At 42.7% G+C, this 25,303-nt stretch overlaps 1 protein-coding gene across 2 annotated transcripts in view; it reads right to left on the bottom strand.

The window, feature by feature from the left end:
* Window positions 1–25,303, bottom strand: part of FAM222A (family with sequence similarity 222 member A) — a 118,601-nt gene that overhangs the window by 18,615 nt on the left and 74,683 nt on the right. For both annotated transcript variants that reach the window (XM_063913233.1, XM_063913234.1), the window contains one exon: window positions 16,879–16,999. In XM_063913233.1, coding sequence (XP_063769303.1) covers window positions 16,879–16,960 — 82 coding nt within the window. In that variant the 5' untranslated portion in view covers window positions 16,961–16,999. The remainder of the gene's footprint in view (window positions 1–16,878; window positions 17,000–25,303) is intronic.

Below are 25,303 nucleotides of genomic sequence, written 5' to 3' on the forward strand. Positions count from 1 at the left end.
ATACAACAATCAAATATTATTATCTGCACAAGAAGATGAGCTAAAAAGAATGTGGGTGCTTTGTCAGGCACCATTTTCCATTGCCAAAAGAAGAATATGAGCCTGCCACTATAAGCCACATGTTACCCTAGACCAGCTTTGACCCAATGGAGGTAAAAGATATTGCTAAATTGCCCGAATGTTGCGTCCTACTATCTATGTTCTTGACCCGGCCTCAATCAATCTTCTAATAAGGTGTTTGGGCATAATTGGCCCTGTATTTGCAAAATTAGTTTGGTGCTCTCTGCAGACTGGAATTTTTCCTGATCCCTTAAAGGCAGCAATTCTTAGACCTCTTCTTAAAAAAACTAATTTTGCATGGCTAACTACAGACCAGTATCAAACCTTCCTTTTCTAGGAAAGGTTATTGAGAAAGTGGTTGAAAATCAACTGTTAACCCGCCTGTCAATCCATGAAATTTATGATCCGTTCCAATCAGGATTCAGGAGAAGACACAGCACTGAAACAGCCCTGGTTTGTGTGTGTTAAATGATCTTCTGATGGCAAGAGACAGAGGTGACAGTTCCATGTTAATCATTTTGGATCTTTCTGCAGCATTTGATACCGTGGACCATGGGATTCTGATTGAGCGTCTGAAAAATTTCTGTGGACTGGACGGCACAGTTCTTAGCTGGTTCAAATCATTTCACATTGGCAGGTTGCAGAGAGTTTTGTCTGGAGTCCACTCATCATCACTAGTACCACTGCACTGTGGTGTCCCACAAGATTCTATACTATGCCCCATGCTATTTTCAGTATACATGCTACAACTGGGTGAAATAATCAGACACCATGGCCTGGTCTGTCACTGCTATGCAGGAGATACACAACTGTACCTGTCATTTGCTCCGGGTACTGAGAACCCAATAACAACCTTAAATGTCTGCTAGCTGAGTTCCAGGAGTGGATAAGTGCCAGTTGGCTGCAACTGAATCCTGATAAAACAGAGGTCCTTATGATAAGATGGCAACATCAAAGGATAAGACTGCAACATAGCCAGCCAACTGGACTTACACTTGGAAAAAACAGAATTACAAACCACTGTTCATGTGTGGAATCTTGGCGTTGTCCTGGATGGTGGCTTGACACTTAAACTTCAGATATCAGCCACAATCAAATTCCTCATTCTTTCATCTGAGGAACATAGCCAGAATCAAGCATTTAATTCCCTCTCAAGATATGCCTAAAGTCACACATGCATTTGTATCATCTCGATTGGACTACTGCAATGCCCTCTACTTTGGTCTCCCAGCAAAAACATTACATGGCTTACAGCTGGTACAAAACACAGCTGCCAGGCTGTTAACCCACCAGCCCCGTTCAAGCCACATAACACTCATCCTCTACTCACTCCAATGGCTGCCATTAAAATGGCGAATCATCTTCAAGATTGGCTTACTGACTTTCAAAGCCCTACATGACCAGGGTCCAAGGTACCTGAAGCAGCTTCCGATTCCATACTGCCCCACTTGATTACTGCAATCTGTAGATGAAGAACTATTAGCAGTACCTAGAATCTCCCGTAATTCATCTAGGCTTTTAGCCATGTGGCACCAACTCTATGGAACTCACTTCCCCATACAGTTCGAGAGGCCCCCACTCTAGAATCGTTCAATAATTAACGCAAGACTTTTCTATTTACTTAAGCATATACATAATTGTCCCTTTAATATCTCCATGCTCTATGTATTTTATGAAAAGCTTTTCCGTGCTTCATTGTTTCTGCAATGTATTATGTTAAGTCTATTAAGTGCCTTGAGTCCTGTTGGAGAAAGAGCACTATATAAATAAAAATATTATTATTATTAATATATTTTAATATCACCTTCAAGATGGAGAAATCAGTTACACTCAATATGGCACCATCTACTCAGTCAGCAAAAGCTAACAAGCACAGCCCTAATATCTCCTTACTGGAATGTGTTACATATTTTCTAAGGGGGTCATTCAAACCCGCCTTCAATAGCGGCCTGCAGCGCAGTTTGCCGGTGGAACAGTGGCTGCACGGCCATACACATTGCGGTCACATCCCTGATGGTGGGGACGGAGGTTCGACGTTGCGGGGGTGGCGCCGCAAAAGTGAGGGCTGGCCAGGACAGTTTTTGGGGTGGCTGCGTGACGTCACACGCAGCCGCTCCGGAAAAAAATATCACCAGCTGACCGTCTGGCAGCCAGGGGTCAACCTTAGATCCAATTCGTTCGCAATTGTATTGCAGACGCATCGGGAGGCAACACCACACATGATGGGTGGCCTTGCCCTGACTGGGCAGCCCTCAGCATGTGCAGAGATGAACGCAGATCATTTATAATATTACATGAATGGATAAATGTCACATAGAATAAATGCTGAAGGCATGTTAGCATGATGTGTATTTACCCAATGAAATTTGCAGCACGCACCAGATGCTAATAGCCCTGTAAGGTTTTGTTCCCACCTATTAACCCCACCTATCTGCTGTCAGTGCAATTAACACATGAAGACCGCCCTGCAAAAAGAACACAATAGGATTCATAGTTTCTTATAAGCTTTTTCACAGATTCTATTTTAAAATACGAAACCCACATTTAAAATTCTAGAACGCAGCTCATACTATTTCTCACATGCTAACATAGGTTACCAATGTAGTAGACTGTATTGTTAAAACCACAGTGCATGAAAAAGTGCAGCCATCACCTTCAAACTACTATTAAACAGATCTAATTTGTTCTAATTAGCATTACTGCCTCACGGCACTGAGGTCATGGGTTCGATTCCCACCATGGCCCACTGTGTGGAGTTTGTATATTCTCCCCGTACTTGCGTGGGTTTCCTACGGGTACTCCGGTTTCCTCCCACAATCCAAAAATATACTGGTAGGGTAATTGGATCCCAACAAAAATTAACCCTAGCATGAATGTGTGTGCATGTACATGTGGTAGGGAATATAGATTGTAAGCTCCACTGGGGCAGGGACTGATGTGAATGGCCAAATATTCTCTGGAAAGCGCTATATAAATATAACTGGTAATAAATAAATAATAATAAATACTCATTAGAAGCCCTTAAGGTTTATTGCACAGATCACAGTCAGGCTGGGACCAGAACACCAACCTCATTTTCATCCCTGCCAAATAAAAATGATTTTGGAGCACTTGATCAAAGGTTTAAGATTACCTGTGAACAATCAGTGTTTAAAGGCATTTAAGGTTGTACAAAAACAAAGTATTCTGTACAGCAGAATATAATATTTTAGAGAGAGAGAGAGAGAGAGAGAGAGAGAAGAGAGAGAGAGAGAGAGAGAGAGAGAGAGAGAGAGAGAGAGAAGACAGGCAGTGGCACTTGGATACTTTTAACAGTGTCAGTATATTAAAGCATCAAATAACGCACTCGACGCGCACCTTTGTCAAGAACCTTTGTCTACATGGCCAACTTTACCAGTGGGCAACGGTGCAATTACCTAATGAAGTGGAGTGCTGTCCTGTCTGTTATTTTATATATATATATATATATATATATATATACATACATACATACATACAGAGATACACACACACACACACACACACACACACACACACACACACACACACACACGGCCTGATTCATGTTTGTAAGCAAACCAAATTGTCAAGCAACTGGATAAAACCAGGTAGCGCTGCAGGTGGGGCAGAGATACAGTAATGTGCAGAGATTTAGATTTAGGTGGGTTAGCGTTTTTTTTCTGTGCAGGGTACATACTGGCTGCTTTTACATGTCACTTCCCTAGCATGTGAACAATCACCACAATGATTAGTACATGTGATGTTTTCTAGTGACTTTACCACACACTGCCTGCATTGTCCTTCATTCCATAATGGCTGTCCTTGGCAGAATATACAACTATCTACTAATGTGACACTAATTAGCTTTGTGACATTTGCAAAATTATAATTAAAACAGAATCTCTCAATTGAGCCTTGTAGTGTGATAAAAAATACTTAAAAAAAGAAGAAATGCCCCCGTCTGGATTCCTACCAAAACTGTAATAAGCCATCTGCATTACAGTAGTGGGGATTGCACCTCTGGCACAATAAGACTATACGTCAATGCTGAAGATTTTCCAACTCAAATACAGACATGGGGATAACTGTAACAGGGTCTAAGTTGCCGGAGGTCCGGGATTTAATCCGAGAATGGACGTATTTTTTAAAGCGGCAATCATTTACAAGGCAAAACCAGGTTGGTTTTGCTACACTCAGGCACACGTTAATACACAAGGGGAGGGCTGAAACTAGCTTTTACATATCATCACACCTGCAACCCCCGGAAACAGACGGACACAGCAGCGTACACCCCTGCATCAGGCCTTATATAGGCCCTATATGTCTCACTGACAAGCAGCAATGTTTACAGAGCTTTGTGGTTTCCACAGCTTTATCAGTCGTGGGACCCTGTATATAAGATTTTTCATTGGTTTTATGTCACTGATGACAAATGCAGCATGCTATTCTGTAAGTATCAATGAGAAAAAATTCTAGTGCATTGCACAATAATAGCATGCACAACACACTGATGCACAATGATAGCATGCACAACACACTGATGCACAATCATAGCATGCACAACACACTGATGCACAATCATAGCATGCACATCAGTGGCATCACAAGGGGGGTGCGGCCCGCAACCGGGTGTCACCCGCCGAGGTGTGACACCAAAATGCCTGCTCCTGCTCAGTGACAGGAGCAGAGTGCTGCACTGTTACACTATGTGCAGCACTCGGCTCCTGTCACTGAGCAGGAGACGGCACTGCACATAAAGCACTCCAAGAGAGGCAGCACGCACCTCCCGAACCCCCCAAGTGACGAAAACGGGGGTCGGGAATCAAAGCCCCGCCCCTCCAGCGAAGCCACGCCCCTTTTTATGGCGGCGCCGCACCGGGTGTACAAGGCATTGGTGACGCCTTTGATGCACATCACACTGATACACAATGATAGTATGCACATCACACTGATACACGATGACAGTATGCACATCACACTGATGCACAATGATAGTATGCACATCACACTGATGTACAAGGACAGTATGCACATCACACTGATGCACAAGGATAGTATGCACTTCACACTGATGCACAGTGATAGCACAAAACATCACACTGATTCACAATGATAATATGCGCATCACACTGATTCACAATGATAGCACGCGCATCACACTGATGCATGATAGTACACATATCACACTGATGCACAATGATAGTATGCACTTTACACTGATGCACAATGAAGCATGCACATCACACTGAGAGCACGAATATCACACTGATTCACACTGGTAACACGAACATCAAAATGATGCACAATGATAGTATGCACATCACACTTATGCACAATGATAGCACAGACATCACACTGATTCACAGTGTTAGCATGAACATCACGCTGATGCACAATGATCACATGAACATCACACTGATGCACAATTAAGCATGCACATCACACTGATGCACAATGATAGCACAAACATCACACTGAATGACAATGACAGCATGAATGATTTTAGCCCAATGGGTATCAGGCTATCCTATTAAAGCCTGGGGGGGGGGGGGGGGTTTGCCCTAAAAATGTGCGGCAATAGGCTGCTAACACATGGGTTCCAGGACAAGTTCCCGGACTCGTGTTATCGCAGATCTGAAGGGCTGCTTATCGGGTATTATGCTTTCTGTGCCTGATAATACCCAATAAGTGCCGTCATGGGGGGATCAGGACGCCAGCATTGGGGCTCATAGGATAGCCCCTGGAGAACCTATTAGCAGCGGTAAACTACCACTGCTAACAGGATAGCCCCCTAAACTCTAAAGTGACAAGGGCTGATGTATAAGATTAATATCCATGTGCAAGTTAGAGACTGAAGCACCCATGGTGTCTGCTTGTCAGTCTGGCCTGTGGGTAGGCTGAGGGCAGCAGTATATCTTCTACAGAGCCTGTGCTGGGATATTTTCATCTACAGCCCTTAGTAGCCACAAACAAGTTTGAGATAAGGACAATTACATTCTGTACCTGAAATGCCACTTAAATAAAATTCTTTACTTCTATGAATTAGTAGAAAGGTACCAATTATACAATATGACATATTTATTCCTATATGTTTTACAAAAAAAGGAAATGATGAGTATAGTATAGGCTTAGATGAACAGGTGTACTTCTTTTATTCACCTGTAAACTGCTTATACAGTGCCTCCTTTTATTATTAGTACAATAATGCCCTGTTTCAAGGGGTGTGCCTAACCACACTTCTTGTGAAGCATTGCTAGATTTAACAATAAAATAATTACCACTAATTTAGATACTGTCATCAAGAACATTGAGCCAAATGAATTCCCTTCATTTTGCTGCCTAGCACAGCCCTGTCTGTTCCATCTACCTCTGCAGAGATTTACATGGATATAGCTTGGAAACCAGGAGAGGCCCCAAAGGTGCATTTTATGATATTGATTATTCTATTAAAATTTTAAACTTAAGGGAACTTGGTTTTACCCATACTTCATTACAGATTTTCGGGGAACAGTTGCCTATATCATTTTGATTAGATTTCGTTTTATGGTACATTGAAATTTCCACAGTATTACGTCAAATATGGTTATGGATCCAGCATATACAGATTTCTTTATCTCAGTGGTTCTCAACCTAGGTCCTCAAGTACCCCCAACAGTTCATGTTTTCCAGGTCTCCTTACAGCAGGGGTGGGGAACCTCCGGCTCGCGGGCCGTATAAGGCCCACGAAGCCGTTTGGTCCGGCCCACCCGCTTCTCTGTGAGACACGCCGCCGCTCAGTCCGGCGGCAGCGTGTCTCAGCTGTCAGGACAGGGACTCAGGAGGAGAGCGCGGCTGTCAGGTGGGAGCGGCGGCGTGTAGAACTTGAAACCAGCCGCCGGTTCGTGAGCCAATCAGAGCTCGTGGACCGGCAGCCAATCAGGAGCCGCGGCTGCCGGTCCGCGAGCTCTGATTGGCTCTCGAACCGGCGGCTGGTTTCAAGTCCTACACGCCGCCGCCCAACATAGCCGCGCTCTCCTCCGTGTCCCGCCGAAAGAAGCAGCGGTAAGCAGCACGGGGGGGACGGGGGGGGGGGGGGCATCTGTATACCTGGCACTGTGGGGACATCTGTATACCTGGCACTGTGGGGACATCTGTATACCTGGCACTGTGAGGGGCAATTGTATACCTGGCACTGTGGGGACATCTGTATACCTGGCACTGTGAGGGGCAATTGTATACCTGGCACTGTGGGGACATGTGTATACCTGGCACTGTGAGGGGCAATTGTATACCTGGCACTGTGGGTTACTGTATACCTGGCACTGTGGGGGGCATCTGTATACCTGGTACTGTGAGGGGCATCTGTATACCTGGCACTGTGGGGGCATCTGTATACCTGGCACTGTGGGGACATCTGTATACCTGGCACTGTGGGGGCATCTGTATACCTGGCACTGTGGGGGCATTTGTATACCTGGCACTGTGGGGGCATCTGTATACCTGGCACTGTGGGGGCATTTGTATACCTGGCACTGTGGGTCAATTGTGGATCTGGCACTGCACTATTGGGGGCATATGTGTATCACGTCCCATTTTAACTGGCCACACCCATTTTTTGGCACGCGCGCCGGAGCCGCGCGCACACAGTGCCTCTAAGGGGCAGACCTACTGGGGGGCAGGGTAATTTTTTTAAGTTGAGAAATTTTGTATGGCCCCCGAAGGATTTTATAAATATCCAAATGGCCCTCGGTAGAAAAAAGGTTCCCCACCCCTGCCTTACAGGATTGCAAGAGAAATAATTTGCTCCACCTGTGGGTCTTTTTTAATGTGTCAGTGAGTAATAAATACACCTGTTCAACTGCTAGGTGACCTGGAAAACATGAACTGTTGGGGTACCCGAGTACCGAGGTTGAGAACCACTGCTTTATCTGATCAGCATTCATAATTCTGGTTTGACTAAACTGATTTAACAGGTTGGTCTGAACATTAGCAGTAATAAAGGTAAAATAGTTACCTTTAAGATATTTTAAATATGGTGGGGTCCAGCACCCTGGACTTGAACTATAGTGTTAGGGACCCACCAGATGAGGGCATCTGGACATTGATTGGTGGACCCATATTTTCTGGCTAAAAATTATGCCAAGCACCTCGATTTTACTCTATGTTAGTTTGCAGAGTTTATTATAATTATTCTGATTAGCAGTGCTTGGTACTATAGAGTGTGCTTCTGCATTTCTTCTTTTTGTGCGGAACTACAAGGCTCAGCATGATAACACTTCTCATTATATTTGGAATTAGGGAGTGCAGTCCAAGGTCCCCCTCTCTATATAAGATATTTTAAATAAAAAGTCCAGCTGAGTACAAACAGTTGTCTTTTGAACCCCAAACCTTGTATCAGCTCGGTTATCACTTCCTGTTATTTGCTTCAACAGCTTGGCACTAGAACATCCCCGTTAAACAAGACAGTGTAATGTACACTGAAATGATTGCATTACAGAGCTCTATCATTTGTGTACAGTGTATCGTTATAGCATTTGCACAGAGTATATTGGCAATTTGCATAAAAACTTATGTGTGCTTCACTCACATTTTAGTGATGTGTTTTTCATACATTGGTTTTTGCCTATAACAAAAATTGCATTGGTGATGTACACTAATGTATGATTACAGGGTCATGGTGTGTTCTAAAATTGCAAATGTGGCCCTAAACTTTTAGAATGCAATGGTGAGAACGAACACATAAGACATAATTCATTCTATATTCAGTCACACGTTAACAGCTTAAAAATGCATTAAGGACCCGCATTAAGGATCCACAGCTGCTAGATTACTATTTTACGCTAATGCAAGTATCCAACAATCTCGCAGATGCAGGTCCGGCGCAACCGCTCAGCAGAGTATGCAAAGCGGAAAGGCACCGGGAGGAGATGCACTCTCCCCGCTCTGCTACTCTGCTGTTGCTGCCAGCTGTCACTGTGCTTGTCAAACTGTATGACAGGCAGCAGCACCAGCAGCTTGAAGTGCGGCTCTGCCGGCATCAGCTACCTCCCTCCTATCTACACCCGCTCCTCCCCACTGCCTGCACCTGTATGATGGTACCGGCAGCCTGAAGCGGCACTTCAGTCACCAGGCGCTGATCTCCCATGTGAGTACCCCCCCCCCCCCCTCCTGTGAACATATGCATAATGGGCACTACTACTGTGGGCATTATGTATAAGGGGCAATACTACTGTGGGCGTTATGTGTAAGGATCACTTCTACTGTGAGCATTATGTGTGTCACTACTACTGTGGGCGTTATATGTAAGGGGCACTACTAGTGTGGGCAGTATGTTTGGTACTACTACTGTGGACATTATGTGTAAGGGGCACTACTACTGTGGGTATGATGTGTGGCAGTACTACTGTGGGCGTGTAAGAGGCACTACTACTGTGGGCGTTATGTGTCTAATGCACACTACTGTTGGCATTGTGTATAAGGGGTACTACTGTGAAGTGACGTGCGGTGAGGCAGAACCTTTCCTGTCATACTAACGTATGTGCCAGAGTTTTGCCTATATAAAGTATATGAAAAATACTAAAAAATATTATAAATATCTTCTTTGTGTTGTTCTAAGCATCTGTATAGTCAAAACTGTGGAGTAAAAAGTCTATGGCAGGTGAGGCAGTGCCTCACCTACCTACCTTTTCCACACATCTCTGATCAAAACTCACCAAATTTCCAGCAGTATATAATGCTGCATCTTTGTATAATGCCCACATGTACCCATGGGCTCAAATATTGTGTGTAAATCTGGCTGTGGTACTAACGTAGCATAACGTGACTAGGGGGCACTACTGTGATGTAATGTAAATAAAGGGCACTACTGTGTGTCATAACATGAATAAGGGGCACAACTATGTGTTGTAATATGAATGGGGCACTATGTGCGGTGTAATGAGAATCAGATTATTCTACTGTGTGGCGTAATCTGAATTAATACTATTGTGTGGTCACACCCCTTCCTTGTGAAACCACACCCCTTTTTACAACGTACGCTGTCCCTTTATTACTTATGGGAGGGAGGACGTAAATTTATCGCCTGCAGGGGGTGCTGAACACCCTAGCACTGGCCCTGTGCGTATGCATCACTTGGCCCACTGTTTCTCTGTCCTCACCAGTCACCACTAATATTGTCACTTGTACCACCACCCTTGCTGGATGCACAATATTCGTTTGCAACAGGAGTTCCAGTTCCTCTAACAAGTGCAGCCACTCCTACTGGGCACATTTATTCCATCGGTGGGATGTGATGGAGTCCGAGATAGCTAGGTGACACATGCCGGCTGATCTCTGATAGTTTTTAAAGGGGCAAAGGCAAACACTTACAAGGCAAAAAAGTCCAAGATCAGCTGACATCCTGCACCTCCGGTGATCTTGGACTCCATTTTATCCCGCCGCATGCATTCGCATGGTGACCTCTCAAAAAGGCCCATTTCACAGATAGAGCGATCTGGCCAATGCACAGTGAAAGCTGTCTGCTCATGATTAAAAAAAAGTTACTAGCTGAAGTTCTAACTTCAAAAACTCTACACCTTCCTATGTAAATGTTGCCTTGCACCTTTAGCTTAGCTGGTGTTCATTTGTATTTGTTTTTTTGTTGCTTAAAGAAGTGTCATCATATAGCCTAAGTACTGATTAGTCTTTCACAAGTAAAATCTCAATAAAAGGTGTTGGTGGCTGAAGTAGGAAAGGAACACCAAATACAAGGTGTAACCGGGACATCAAAGTCACAGTGACCCAGCATACGACAGATCACAGTGGAAATTAAATAAAGCAGTGAAAGGAGCAGCTAAACATGTGAAATTTCAGATCTTCTGCTCTGTATAATAACATCTGACAGGCCCTGGCTGAGAGGACATTGAGGGGAAAGGTTGTTTCATTACTGAAGAAAATAAATTGTTAAATAATGCACAGATCTTCACATATGCAAAACCAAATATGCAAATTGCCTAATATAGACTGCGATATCAGGGAACGGTCATTTGAAATCTGTAGGCCTCTGTGTTCCTTTATCAAAATGCGGTAACCATTAGTAAAAAAACATTTATTTATTGTCTTTGACACAGAAGTGTCTTATGAGATAAACACACACAGTGGCCATCTACTACTCAATATTACTAAAACATGTATTCTTTTATATACTTATAAAAAAACACATAAAAACCACATTTATGTTCTTGTGTACTTGTGTGATAAGGCACAGGACGGCAGGCGTTTTGTAAATACTGTAACCTGATGTACACCGGTACGTAAATATATTCTGTAATATAGCACATAAGACTTTGTGTGTTAGATTCTTTTCCAACATAGGAACTGCACCTTTAAACTGTTCCAGGCAGCCGGCTGTGTACACATCATTTTGCATACGTCTGCTCAGCACAAACGAGGCAGGACACGTTATTAGCCCTGACTGGTGCAACAGCACAGCTTGTCATATCGTGTTATAGTCCTAGAGGCCAACACAAATCCTAAGCGAGCAGCTCAACTGACTGGTTATAAGTGTTTATTAACCCTTACACAATCAGATTCCCTTAGCCACCGGAACAACATAGTTTATCATTTCAATTTTTTTTGTCCATGTTGTCAGAATTTGGGGCCTACAAAGTGACGTTGATTAAATTTTACATACTATAGTTTCCCATCATTTTCCCTCCACACTTCTGATTTTGCTTTCTGTTGCTGTAAACTGGTAACATTTAGCATACTGACAATTTGAAGTATTTCCTGTGTTGATTTGCACTGGTTGGTTCTCAATAGTAACCCTAGACCTTTAGAGATCTTATGTTCTGAGAACCAAAATGAACATTTCAGGTGCACAATTAAACATTTACAGAACATACAACAAACATGGTAAATCTTTTCTGTGTTGATAGCCAATGGAAGACTGAACAAATCACAGGTGTATCACATCTGCAAAATAAGATTTGTAAAGCACCATGAATCTGAAATTGTACATATATTGCAAATGTTATGGTTGTTAAAATGTATTAAGTAAAGATGTATTTTTATCAATGCCATATGCCCCATCTTCATCCGTGTTCAGAATGGAGTCTGGTAATTGATGGTAAGTACTGCTAGTATTCTTATAAATTACATTCTATAACGTAGTCCTGTGTCTTTAAGAGACAAATGAAAAATTAATAGAGAGAATATTTGCAGATCTGTCTCTTAAATGACAGTACAGAGGGGGTTTAAACCTGCCTCCGGCGAGCCGCAGGGCCCTTCCAATCCATTTAATGCGAGAATTCTTTTTCTCTCCCTGACAGAAGAGATGCTCCTTTCTCTGGTTCTGTAATGCTGACTGTGCAGCAAAGCATCCTGGTAAAAAAATGGTTAAATGGACAAAACTTGTTTGTTACACAAACACTGTTTCACCTTTCACATTTGCTACAGATTCTCCTTGTCACTCAGCAATCACATGCTAAAGCACAATTTTCTGTAATTCATACTGAAACCACATTTTACAGCTATGTCCAAAACTTGACTTGTGTTCTATGCAACTCACTTCTTCAATCCAACATATGTGGACATGTAATCATAATCAACATACATATAAAAGATATAAAGAGAAACATAACATGCTCCAATAGCTGTATGTGTCGCTTGCATGCTAGATGTATAGGATTACAGATGCGTTCTGATTCATCAATATGGAAAACCTGGCCAGCTCAGAGGAGAAATAAAGGCATACAGTACATAAGTGACATTTAATTAAACAGAAGCAGCTTCTCTCTGCTGAACAGAGCAATACAGGAATGTATTTGGCCGCATGGATTTGCAGATGATGATTTATATATAATTTAAATACGGCTCCTCCCGTGCACTCAGCCGAGTGAATCAGGAAGGATCTGCCGGCTGGGAAGTTTATTGCTCTGCATTGCGTGGTTTGCTCATCTTGTGGCTGAGGGGTTAAACCTGCAACGCCAAATGCATGGAAATTTTAATTGGTTTATCAGCACTTAAGCTTCAGATCAAAAGGTAAAGAGTTAACAGGAAAAAAGGGTAAATTAAATTAGCATTTGCTGAGAAACCTGAGACAGGAAAACAGTTGTGCTCTAGAAAAGAATTATGGCAGTGCCAGAGACCCAAAGGACTGCTCAGTTTTATGTGGATATTCTAAAAAGGACTGTAGACAAGTGTACTATCTTCTCAGTGACAAGGGCTCTCATACTGTTCAACCTTGTGAACAGTATAAGATACAAGTTACAGATACAACAATAGCCCTCTGCTCCTTGCTTAATGTCTACAGCATCGGTGTCACCCCTGTCTGTGTTACACTCCACTTTAGAATGTAAGCTTTAACGAGCAGGGCCCTCTTCCCTCACATGCTTTGGCTTCCCTTACCCATGCTATCATCTACTCAATACTCCCTTCAACGGCACGTAACCCTTGGTTTCCACCACCCTGCTGATTACTTGAGTGTTATGACCACTGATACACAAACGTTTATTAACCATGTACTTGTCTTGTATAAGGTACTGTTTTCTTGTGTGTACATTTGTTTATATACTTTGTTAGGTGCTACAGAACCCTTGTGGTTCCATATAAATAATACCACTCTAATTAGGAGTTGATAATGGCTGTCCAATGGACCACCAGTGGATCAAATGAGAACCCCCACAATATTGTTCTGTCTAACTACCTAAACAAATACTGTCAATATGTGAAACATGGAGGTAACAAATAGGGTTTCAGGTTACCCTACACCTCTGCTAAAAGGTACACTTTAAATTACCCCAGATTACATTAGGGCATTGACTTTAGGGGGGAACACACGGAGCGATTTGTACTTAATTTCTAAGCAATCTGACTAGATTGCTTAGAAATTAAGCACACATCACTCCGTGTGTAGGGTGCCGGCGACAGCTATGCGGCTCCGCGCGCCGCTATTGTCGGCTCTGGATTTGGCATGCATGCTTGCCAAATCTAGTCAGGTCGCTCACTTCACCGCTGTGTGAAAGTGAGCGCCCCTCCCCGTTCTCCCCCTCTGCTCAGCCCTCCCCGTTCTCCCCCTCTGCTCAGCCCTCCCCGTTCTCACCCTCTGCTCAGCCCTCCCCGTTCTCCCCCTCTGCTCAGCACACATCGCGCTGAGTGCTGAGCGGGGGTAGAGATGTGTGCTGATCGGTATTTGATAGATCAATCAGCACACATCTCTACGTGTGTACCCCCTTTATACTATAGAGTATGTTGTTGTTTCTTATGTGTTATATACATAAAAACATGACAATAAAAAAAAATTATTGTGATTCAGATAAACAATATAAATTAATCTAATTATGAACATTCTGGCCGAGAACATTTCTAGGAGGCTTGAATAAAAAAAAAAAAATAACATAAAGCAAGGAACCTAATGGGGCCCACACACAGGGCCTAATTCAGACCTGATCGTAGCAGCAAATTTGTTAGCTGATGGGCAAAACCATGTGCACTGCAGGGGGGGGGGGGCAGATATAATATGTGCAGAGAGAGTTAGATTTGGGTGGGGTGTGTTCAAACTTAAATCTAAATTGCAGTGTAAAAATAAAGCAGACAGTATTTACCCTGCACAGAAACAATATAACCCACCCAAATCTAACTCTCTCTACACATGTTATATCTGCCTCCCCTGCAGGGCACATGGTTTTGCCCATCTGCTAACAAATTTGCTGCTATGATCAGGTCTGAATTAGGCCCACAGTGAGATTTGTGATAGGTGCCATTTGAGCCTATAGAACGTGTGGTATGCAATTTGGACTAAGTGATATGTGATTTGGACTGTACACACAAGATTGTGACTACACTACAATATAAATTAAAATAGTGGGCTGGTTGCGATGTAGTTCACAAATACCTGACTTCACATACTATTTTGCCTTGCGATATTGATACACGGAAGCGCACATTGTATCGCAAGGGAAAATAAACACTGCGATTTGAACTAGACGTGATGCGATTTGAACTAAAAACATCAAATCACATGTGATAATTGCTCCGTGTTTGGGCACCATAAGATGAAGCATCTTTATAACGTGTCACGGTAAAAAATAAAATAAAAAGAAATAACATAAAAATAAAATAAAAACAAAACTACAATGTGTGTAAAACTTCTATAGCATCAACCAAGTAGGTCATAATCTCATTATTAATTACATTTTGTTTGCTCAAAATAAAGCCTAAACCCTAAAGCAACACTAGTAATCAGATTATACACATGGACCTTGTCATGTAGCAATGACATTTTTCATCTTCATTTTACTTTTGTTTGATTTTTTGGGATTCTGATTTATGGTACATGATGTCCCTGAAGTTACCCAGGCCATGATTACAGGGCAGTAAATAATTTCATAGGTATTTAAAATTCAAACAGTTTAACCTTCATTAAGATATGTCTGTCACTGGCTGGTAATAGATGTAATTCCAGACATGTGATGAATAGACTTTCTAATGGAACTTCTTTAGCCGCTGGTTAATCTGTGTTATAAACCCAGCTTGACCCAAACTTCTACAGGTTGAGTATCTCATATCCAAAATGCTTGGGACCAGAAGTATTTTGGATATCGGATTTTTCCGTATTTTGGAATAATTGCATAACATAATGAGGTATCATGGTGATGGGACCTAAGTCTAAGCACAAAGTGCATTTATGTTTCATATACACCTTATACACAGCCTGAAGGTCAGTAAATACAATATTTTGTATAACTTTGTGCATTAAACAAAGTGTGTGTACATTCACACAATTCATTTATGTTTCATATACACCTTATACACACAGCCTGAAGGTAATTGAAGCCAATATTTTTTATAACTTTGTGCATTAAACATAGTGTGTGTACATACACACGATTCATTTATGTTTCATATACACCTTATATACACAGCCTGAAGGTCATTTAATACAATATTTGTAATAACTTTGTGTATTAAACAATGTTTGTGTACATTGAGCCATCAGAAAACAAAGGTTTCACTATCTCACTCTCACTCCAAAAATTCCGTATTTCGGAATATTTGGATAAGGGATACTCAACCTGTATTCATGCCACAGAATTCATTCCTAAATTAGAGCAATGACAACTCACATGTAAGGAACCCCCCCCCCCCCCCCCTTCCCCCACAGAGGAACAATATTTTATGTACAATCTCCAAAGCTGTGCTCTATTCCAGAATGTAACACTAGCATATGTTAGAGAACTGTGTTGATGGTTTACTACTCTTCTTGGCATAGAATGAGTTAAAATGAACACAATTGAGGCAATAGGATAAGACGTAAAATCACCCAGAATTTAGACAAAAGAAATCGTATTAAAATAGAGTTCTATTGAAATGACTGAAAGGGCCTTATCAGGCCCTGTCATATCTCTAACTCAGCTGGTTCCACTCAGCTGAAAGTCTCAGTGCTGTAACTTAACCACTGCAATGCTCCCAGCACAAACGGAATATTTCATTACAGAACCCTGTTTCCCCACTGTACTCTGTTTCTGTTACAGTTGTTACACTTCATATATATATGTTTTCTGTGTTGCCTTCTATGCCTACTCTACATAAATCCTCTGTTTCTGAGACATCACCGCCCTGATACAACACACTACGTCTACATAAAGCTACTTTCCAACTTCATTGGGATGCACACACTTTGTTCATTCGGTACTGATTAGGTTGTCAGACATTAACCATAATACAATATGTTCTGTAAGTGTATGTGTCTATAAAACATCTACAACAAATGTTACAAAACATAGTTACCTTACACTAACACTGAAAAACAATAGCAGTATTAGAATAAAGCATAAAATATAATTTCTGTATTCCACTTACACTTTCGAGGTTCCAGCCCCTTATTTGCACATACAAGGTGCTTTACTGGAGGATTCTGTGTTCTCTGAAGACAGGCCAACATAGTTACAGGAGCTTATGGTCACCTAGGCAGATGGTCACACTGTAAGAAGACATCAATAACATTAGTAAGCAGGTTAGCTACAATTATATAACAATTATACATATGAAAAGAAAACTAAACATAATAATACAGAGAAATTTATAAACAAATGTACTAATTTATGACTCTTTTTACACAAGGTAAAACCTAGAGGCCTTTTTATAAAGAGATTATTTTTTTCTTTATAAACTTATGTAGAGACTGCCGCTTCTTCATAATTTTATGAATTGTTGCTATGTACTAAAAGCCTAATGCAGGCGATTTTACATTAATCATTATTATCAATGGCGACTACAATCTGATCCCTTCACTTTACAAAGTTTGGCCCCTTCAGTTTACACAATCATCAGCAGGCCTAAACAGCTTTAAGCTTCTCAGAGGCATATGCCTCTCCCACAGACTCTCTATGGCTCCAGAATGTGACACTGTGCGCATGTGCAGTATCAGCTTCCTGAATGAGTCTTTCACAAATGTGAGATACTCCTCCAATATGCTGGGTAAGTAATTTGCAGGACAAGTTATCGCTTGCAATGTGCCTGCGCGGTAAGTTTAGTACATAGTGGGGATATTTTAAATGAAAAAATATAATTTGCAATACAGACTGTTAATCGTGGCAGTGCCATGAATATTAATAGATAGGTGGTCCCTTAAGCTTAAAAAGACTCAAACCCCAAACTGACATTTTCAGATTTAATAATGAAATTAAAATATATACAGGGCTGGATTAAGGCTTGTGGAGGCCCTGGGCAACGAAGTTGTGGGGGCCCCTACAATATAATGGTCGTAGAGGAGCGCACCTGCAAGGAGAGGTCCAGTGACACTGATCTGAGGCGGTTAAAAGAAAAAGGGCCGATGGACTTAGCATCAAAGTCGCCGGGAGGAGCAGCCAGGAGACGAGTCAGAGACGTGGGCAGTGCCGGACTCGGGAGGCCCTGTGGCGACCTCCCTTGTCCCCCCCCCCACACACACACACACACACACACACACACACACACTACCTTTAATCCGACCCTGAATATATATAAGTTATTGTTAATTTAACACAGCTCTGTTATTACTTATTACCGGTCCACTTCTGTACAGCAAGCTGTAACTCCCCAATATATTTACAAGTGTACTAATAGGATGTGATACAAATTAAAAAGCTGAGACATCACAGACCCTCCCCCATGCATGAAACAACCAATAAACATTGTGTATTTCTGTAAAGTAAGTCTGCCTACTAGTCACCACATGTGTATTAGTTACAGAAGCTCCCTTCTAAAGTGAAACCCTTCGGTAGAGGAGTGAAAAAGCACGGTGGTCATATTTAGTTATATATAACATATTAGGCCTGTCAAGCACAGTATAGGAGTCAGCTCAGTAATATGCAACCTTTGATATACATTAGTGTCAAATAGTGGCTTTGCTTGCCTTTTGTCTAATGTACGTAAGATACTTGGAAATGTCTGTTTCAGCTGGTGACATGGATGGAAATTTTCTTGGTACTCAGTATGGTCTCATGCATTTTAAGCACTCCTAATCAATACTATCCACTCACACAATGCAGAGAATAGCAGACTCTGAGGTGTATCCATCAAGCGAATGCTACTGTGAAAATGTTCAATATAAAAAGAAAAACAAAACAGAAAAGTTATCAGGGGCAAAAGTATCCATCTTTCAAACTTGGGGGTGCCCTGGGAAATTATAAACCAATAGCTTTTAAAAAACCATTGCAATGGAAACCACAAATAGTAATCCCACAATATGAAGTGCTAGACTATATAGCAACATGATCTGCTGACAGGAAAAGTCTGCTGCATGTTACTCACACACAAGTGCCAGTCAGGGAGATTGCAGCCATCTACATATGTGACTGTGGAAATCCCTCTTTTAACTTGCCAAACTAATTATGGTGCTTGCATAATGCCATCAAGTTTCATAGCAATTTTTGCTATCCAACTTCATCTTGTACATGGTTATGTGTTCCTGGGTTTACGTAAACTATGGCAGAACGAAATGTAGCCAATCAGATCATCGGAATGTTAACAGAAGCGCGTCGTACTTGAGGCTATGATTGTGCTAATCTTGTGAGAGGCACTGACCTGCTCAATAGTGTGATTGTGCGAGTGAGCACAGGACTGCATGTGACAGGATTATGGGCATGATGTGAGGTGAAGAGTGGGGAGGGAAACAGGAAGCCAGTGACTGGTCCTCCGCCATGTCAGGCTCCTGTTAAGCTGATGCGGAAAGTTGTGTGGTCAAACTTAGCTACATGAAACAAAGTTCTCTGTTTTTATTTTAACAAGTAAACGTAGCTTGCAGCACTTAATGTACTAGTTAATATAATTATGTATTTTAAACCCATGTAGGACTTTATTGGAATAATTATTACTATTAATAGTTTCTTATATAGTGCAGCATATTCTGTAGCGCTTAACAATTAGAACAGCAATAGAACAAAACTGGGGAAAAACAGACAGACATAGAGGTAGGAAGGCCCTGTTTGTAACCTTACAATGACAAAATTGTTAGATACCACCACTTTTAAATGAAAAATAAAACATAAAAGAGCTGTTCTTACAAAATGGTGAGCCAGTGTTTGACCATGGATTTTTCCATTCAACAGTTATGCCACAGTGGCTACACAATAAGGGCCAGATTCAACTAGCCTCGAAAGCTTACCGAGTGAGTAAAAGTGAAGTAGCCTCGGATTTTGCATTTGCAGCACCCGCAATAATGGCACCTACCGCGTATTTCTATTTGAGTCTCCCTCAGACTTGAACAGAAATGCGCAGTAATTGATGGCTGCATGATTCTTGCGGGATGGCGCGGGCTGTAACTGAATAGCCATGCCCACTGCATTAGCCCTCGGTAAATTACCACGACTAATTGAATCTGGCCTTAAAGGTTAAATTCTCCCAGTGATTTGGCAGCTGGGTAGAATCACCAGATTACAAAGGAAAACATTTTTCTTGGTCAGTCAATTACTGCAAAGTAGGCCAATGTAGTTATTGCCTGATTGTAACGAACCAACATCAAATGCCACAAATGTTACCAGCTTAAGTCCCCAGATGCTCTTTAAAGGGTAAATAGAATAGAAAAACACCAAACACACGCAAGCTGCATATTGCACTGCCGTTTGAGTTAAAGAGCCTATTCCCATTCTAGGAACTGCAAAACCAGCACTTGCATTGAGGATTAAAGAGACACATTGATTAATATTGTGTATATATGTCATTCTTTTAATATTTTCTATTTTAAGAGATCTTCTACCGGAAATGTGTTAACTGTTTTGTTGCTAGAATAAATATCCATATGTAACTTTATGTTCCACAGACCCTTTTCACCCGATATATATTATACATTATCTTCCTTTCTTTCTTTCTTGCTCAGATAGCAACATGGGATGGGTGTCATACCATTTCCCGGCGTTCGTGATGACGGCGGTCGCATGAACTATCCCGCCATCCTGAACCCGAGAATCTTGACACTTTTGAGGGGTAAGTAGGATACCCTGCAGCCCCCCCCCCCCCCCCCCCTCACACACCCTAACCTTCCTCTGGTGGCGGCTGGGGCTAAATCTAGGGGGTGGCGGGTATGGATACATTTCAGGAGTGGCGGGCATGGATAACCACCCCCCTAGTGCCTACCAACCCCCTGGCCCCCTAACCCTAATATCCACAGAGATCTTTATGTTAGGGATGTCGGCTGTCGTTGTCCAGGTGCCGGTCTCCTGAGCGGAATCGGAATTCCTCCACTGGTCACATGATCGCCAGCATTCCAAACGCCAGGATGCCAAACGCATCCCCATGGGACAAACAAGTAAGACAGGCCTCATCTCAGCTATGGGCCCCATAGGAGCTGCATTCCCTGTACCTCTGGTAGTTACAGTACACCCTTGAGCAGAAGCAAGCCAGATTGTATGTAGTATGTTGTGTCATGTTGGAAGGTATGGGAAATTGGGAATGCTGCAACATATCCAAGTGACTTGTTACGTTTCGTATACTGTAAACAAGATACCTGTATTGTCAGTATTTAGTGTCTGCTGCAGTCCCCTATAGTGAATATAACAGGTAAGCAGGCGACAATGACTGTAGCATAGCTACACAGCATTTCCATATAAATAAATACAAAAATGTAAAAAATATTTACTTTTCATTAATTGTCTTCAGAAAAATCAGACAAAGTTGCTTTGCAACCAGTAACTTTGCAATAGAATAGTTTTCTCTAGAAACATGGGTCCTGCTACATTCAGGGTATGCCAAGCGATTGAACGCTATGGGCCTAATTCAGTAAGGACTGCAAATTCTGCTAATTAGCAGAATTTGCAATCCTTTTGCTAGCATGCTGGGGGCTGCCCATCACTGGGCAAGCCTGCCCAGCATGCTGACCTCCACCTCCCCCCCCCCTTTCAACAAGCAAAAATTGCGAACGCATTGCAATTTCTAATTGTTAGCAGAAATAGGGGATGCCTCCAGCTCCGCTCACAGGAGACCAGCCGCCATGTTCCCAATCACGGCAGCTGCGTGTGACGTCCTCCGCGATCACGCCCCCACCCGGCCCCCCCACCCTGTTCGCCCCCCCCCCCCCCCTCCCCGTTTGGCCGCCTTCCCCACGAACGCCTCTGCCTGACAGGCAGGGGCGATTGCACTTTCTGTGCCCCCCTCCTCTGGAGAAAATGCAGGCGCATGTGCAGGACAGGGGATGCACATACTCCCGCATCTTTTTCTCATCATTTGCGGTATCGTACACTGTGATCCAACCTGAATTAGGCCCTATATCTGGTGATTACTATTTTCAGGACAATCTACCACACATTGAACACAGCAGAGGGTTATTTACCACTGGTGACTCTATAACCACCTGTAAAAGAAGCTCTACCCAGGCCATATACAGGTTTTGTGGTAACAAGTGAGATTTCAGCTTTATATTTTTTGTAGAGCCATGAAAAGTTCATAAGCGCAGGCTTGTGAGGAAAGCTATAGCGATAACAACTACAGCTCCACAAGTGTTACAATATTTATTGTTGTTTCATTTAATTCTATCATTTGTCTGTTACAAGAGTAGGAAGTATTTGTTACAGACATGTGAACACAAAAGGACACCTGCACAAAGAATGCTTATCTACAGTGTTTATCTACAATTACTCTTCTTTAAAAGTTGACTTCTAAGTAAATTGCTCAGAGGTATCCAAGACGGCTGACTGTCTGAGAATGGCTGCGACAGTATATCAATTCATTTTAGGGTCCAAACGGCTTCCTGTACTGCCTTTTAAATACATTCATTGGTATTGTGGATTAGCAAAATGAATGCTCCATGCCCACTGCTCCACCTTACTAATAGTTGCTATAAATGCTGGATTTCTTACTTACACAGGGTGTTTCAATAGAAAGGTAACTGAACTTGTATGTATATCTTATGTGTTACAGTAGATGTTGAGTGGCAGCCAGGATACGACAGTAAGCAATCCATGAATGTGCTTGCTGTGTGAAACATTATTTCCAAAGTTACGGGGCAGGACGGAATGGCGGGCTTTCCCTTGAATCCGTAACTGGGTTCCAGAACAATTACCAGAGACCTGTACCACCAAACAATACTATCCCATCTTGGGTGGAAATGTTCCAACAAACAGGGTCTGTGGCTAATCATAATATAGGACGTTCTGGCAGACACCACAGCACCACAAGCAATGTGTGAGGACTGAAGTAAGTTTCAGTTACCTTTTTTTTTTTAAACACCCTGTATATTTGTGAATAGTACTTGTGGCTCTTTTATAGAACTCAATGCATGGGTTTATTCATCTTTTAAGTATACGGTACAAGTATAATACACAGTCATGCAATACCTGTAGCAAATTTGAATTACCCTATGGTTATTTTCATATGGCATATAAATATACATTATATATACATATATATCTTTATAGATAGACGGCATCTAGGTGTGTATTGGTTAGCACAGAGAACTAATATTAATAACAGATGAAAGCGTACTACCAAGCTATAGTACCGTATACAAGAAAAAAAATAAGATTTTAAACCTACCGGTAAATCTTTTTCTCCTAGTCCGTAGAGGATGCTGGGGACTCCGTAAGGACCATGGGATATAGACGGGCTCCGAAGGAGACATGGGCACTACAAAGAATTTTAGAATGGGTGTGCACTGGCTCCTCCCTCTATGCCCCTCCTCCAGACCTCAGTTAGAGAAACTGTGCCCAGAGGAGATGGACAATATGAGGAAAGGATTTTCTTAATCTAAGGGCAAGATTCATACCAGCCCACACCATCCACACCGTATAACCTGGAATATACACAACCAGTAAACAGTATGAACAAAACAGTATCAGCTAAAGACTGATCTCAACTGTAACATAACCCTTATGTAAGCAACAACTATATACAAGCCTTGCAGATTTTGTCCGCACCGGGACGGGCGCCCAGCATCCTCTGCGGACTAGGAGAAAAAGATTTACCGGTAGGTTTAAAATCTTATTTTCTCTTACGTCCTAGAGGATGCTGGGGACTTCGTAAGGACCATGGGGTTTATACCAAAGCTCCAGACCGGGCGGGAGAGTGCGGACGACTCTGCAGCACCGACTGAGCAAACGCAAGGTCCTCATCAGCCAGGGTATCAAACTTATAGAACCTTGCAAAGGTGTTTGAACCCGACCAGGTAGCTACTCGGCAAAGCTGTAAAGCCGAGACGCCTCGGGCAGCCGCCCAAGAAGAGCCCACCTTCTTAGTGGAATGGGCCTTTACCGAATTTGGTAACGGCAATCCTGCCGTACAATGAGCCTGCTGAATCGTGTTACAGATCCAGCGAGCAATAGTCTGCTTCGAAGCAGGAGCGCCAACTTTGTTGGCTGCATACAGGACAAACAGTGCTTCTGTTTTCCTAACCCGAGCCGTCCTGGCTACATAGATTTTTAAGGCCCTGACTACATCCAGGGACTTGGAATCCTCCAAGTCATCCGTAGCCACAGGCACCACAATAGGTTGGTTCATATGAAATGAAGAAACCACCTTAGGCAAAAATTGAGGACGAGTCCTCAACTCTGCTCTATCCACATGGAAAAGCAAATACGGGCTCTTGTGAGACAAGGACGCCAATTCAGACACCCGCCTTGCAGATGCCAAGGCCAACAATATGACCACCTTCCAAGTGAGAAATTTTAATTCAACCGTTTGAAGAGGTTCAAACCAGTGAGACTTCAGGAACCTTAACACCACGTTAAGGTCCCATGGTGCCACTGGGGGCACAAAAGGAGGCTGGATATGCAGCACTCCCTTTACAAAAGTCTGGACTTCCGGGAGAGAAGCCAATTCCTTCTGAAAGAAAATAGACAGGGCCGAAATCTGTACCTTACTGGAGCCTAATTTTAGGCCCATATCCACTCCTGTCTGTAGAAAGTGGAGAAAACGGCCCAGATGGAAATCTTCCGTAGGAGCCTTCCTGGCTTCAAACCAAGATACATACTTCCTCCAGATACGGTGATAATGTTTCGCTGTCACCTCCTTCCTAGCCTTTATCAGAGTAGGGATTACTTCCTCCGGAATACCTTTCCCAGCTAGGATTTGGCGTTCAACCGCCATGCCGTCAAACGTAACCGCGGTAAGTCTTGGAACATGCAGGGCCCCTGTTGCAACAGGTCCTCCCTGAGAGGAAGAGGCCACGGATCTTCTGTGAGCATCTCCTGAAGATCTGAATACCAGGCCCTTCGAGGCCAATCTGGGACAATGAGTATTGTCCGTACTCTTTTTCGTCTTATGATTTTCAATACTTTTGAGATGAGAGGAAGAGGAGGAAACACATAGACCGACTGAAACACACATGGTGACACCAAGGCGTCCACCGCTACTGCCTGAGGGTCCATGGACCTGGCACAATACCTGCGAAGCTTCTTGTTGAGGCGTGATGCCATCATGTCTATTTGAGGAAGTCCCCAAAGACTTGTTATCTCTGCAAAGACTTCTTGATGAAGTCCCCACTCTCCTGGATAGAGATCGTGTCTGCTGAAGAAGTCTGCTTCCCAGTTGTCCACTCCCGGAATGAATACCGCTGACAGAGCGCTTACGTGATTTTCTGCCCAGCGCAGAATCCTGGTGGCTTCCGCCATTGCCACTCTGCTCCTTCTCCTGCCTTGGCGGTTTACATGAGCTACGGCTGTGACGTTGTCTGATTGAATCAGAACCGGTAGGTCGCGAAGAAGATTCTCCACTTGTCGTAGGCCGTTGTATATGGCCCTTAATTCCAGCACGTTGATGTGTAGACAAGCCTCCTGGTTTGACCACAGTCCCTGAAAATTCCTTCCTTGTGTGACTT

Source organism: Pseudophryne corroboree, chromosome 1, assembly GCF_028390025.1.
Source record: "Pseudophryne corroboree isolate aPseCor3 chromosome 1, aPseCor3.hap2, whole genome shotgun sequence".
In the NCBI taxonomy this organism is placed as follows: domain Eukaryota; kingdom Metazoa; phylum Chordata; class Amphibia; order Anura; family Myobatrachidae; genus Pseudophryne; species Pseudophryne corroboree.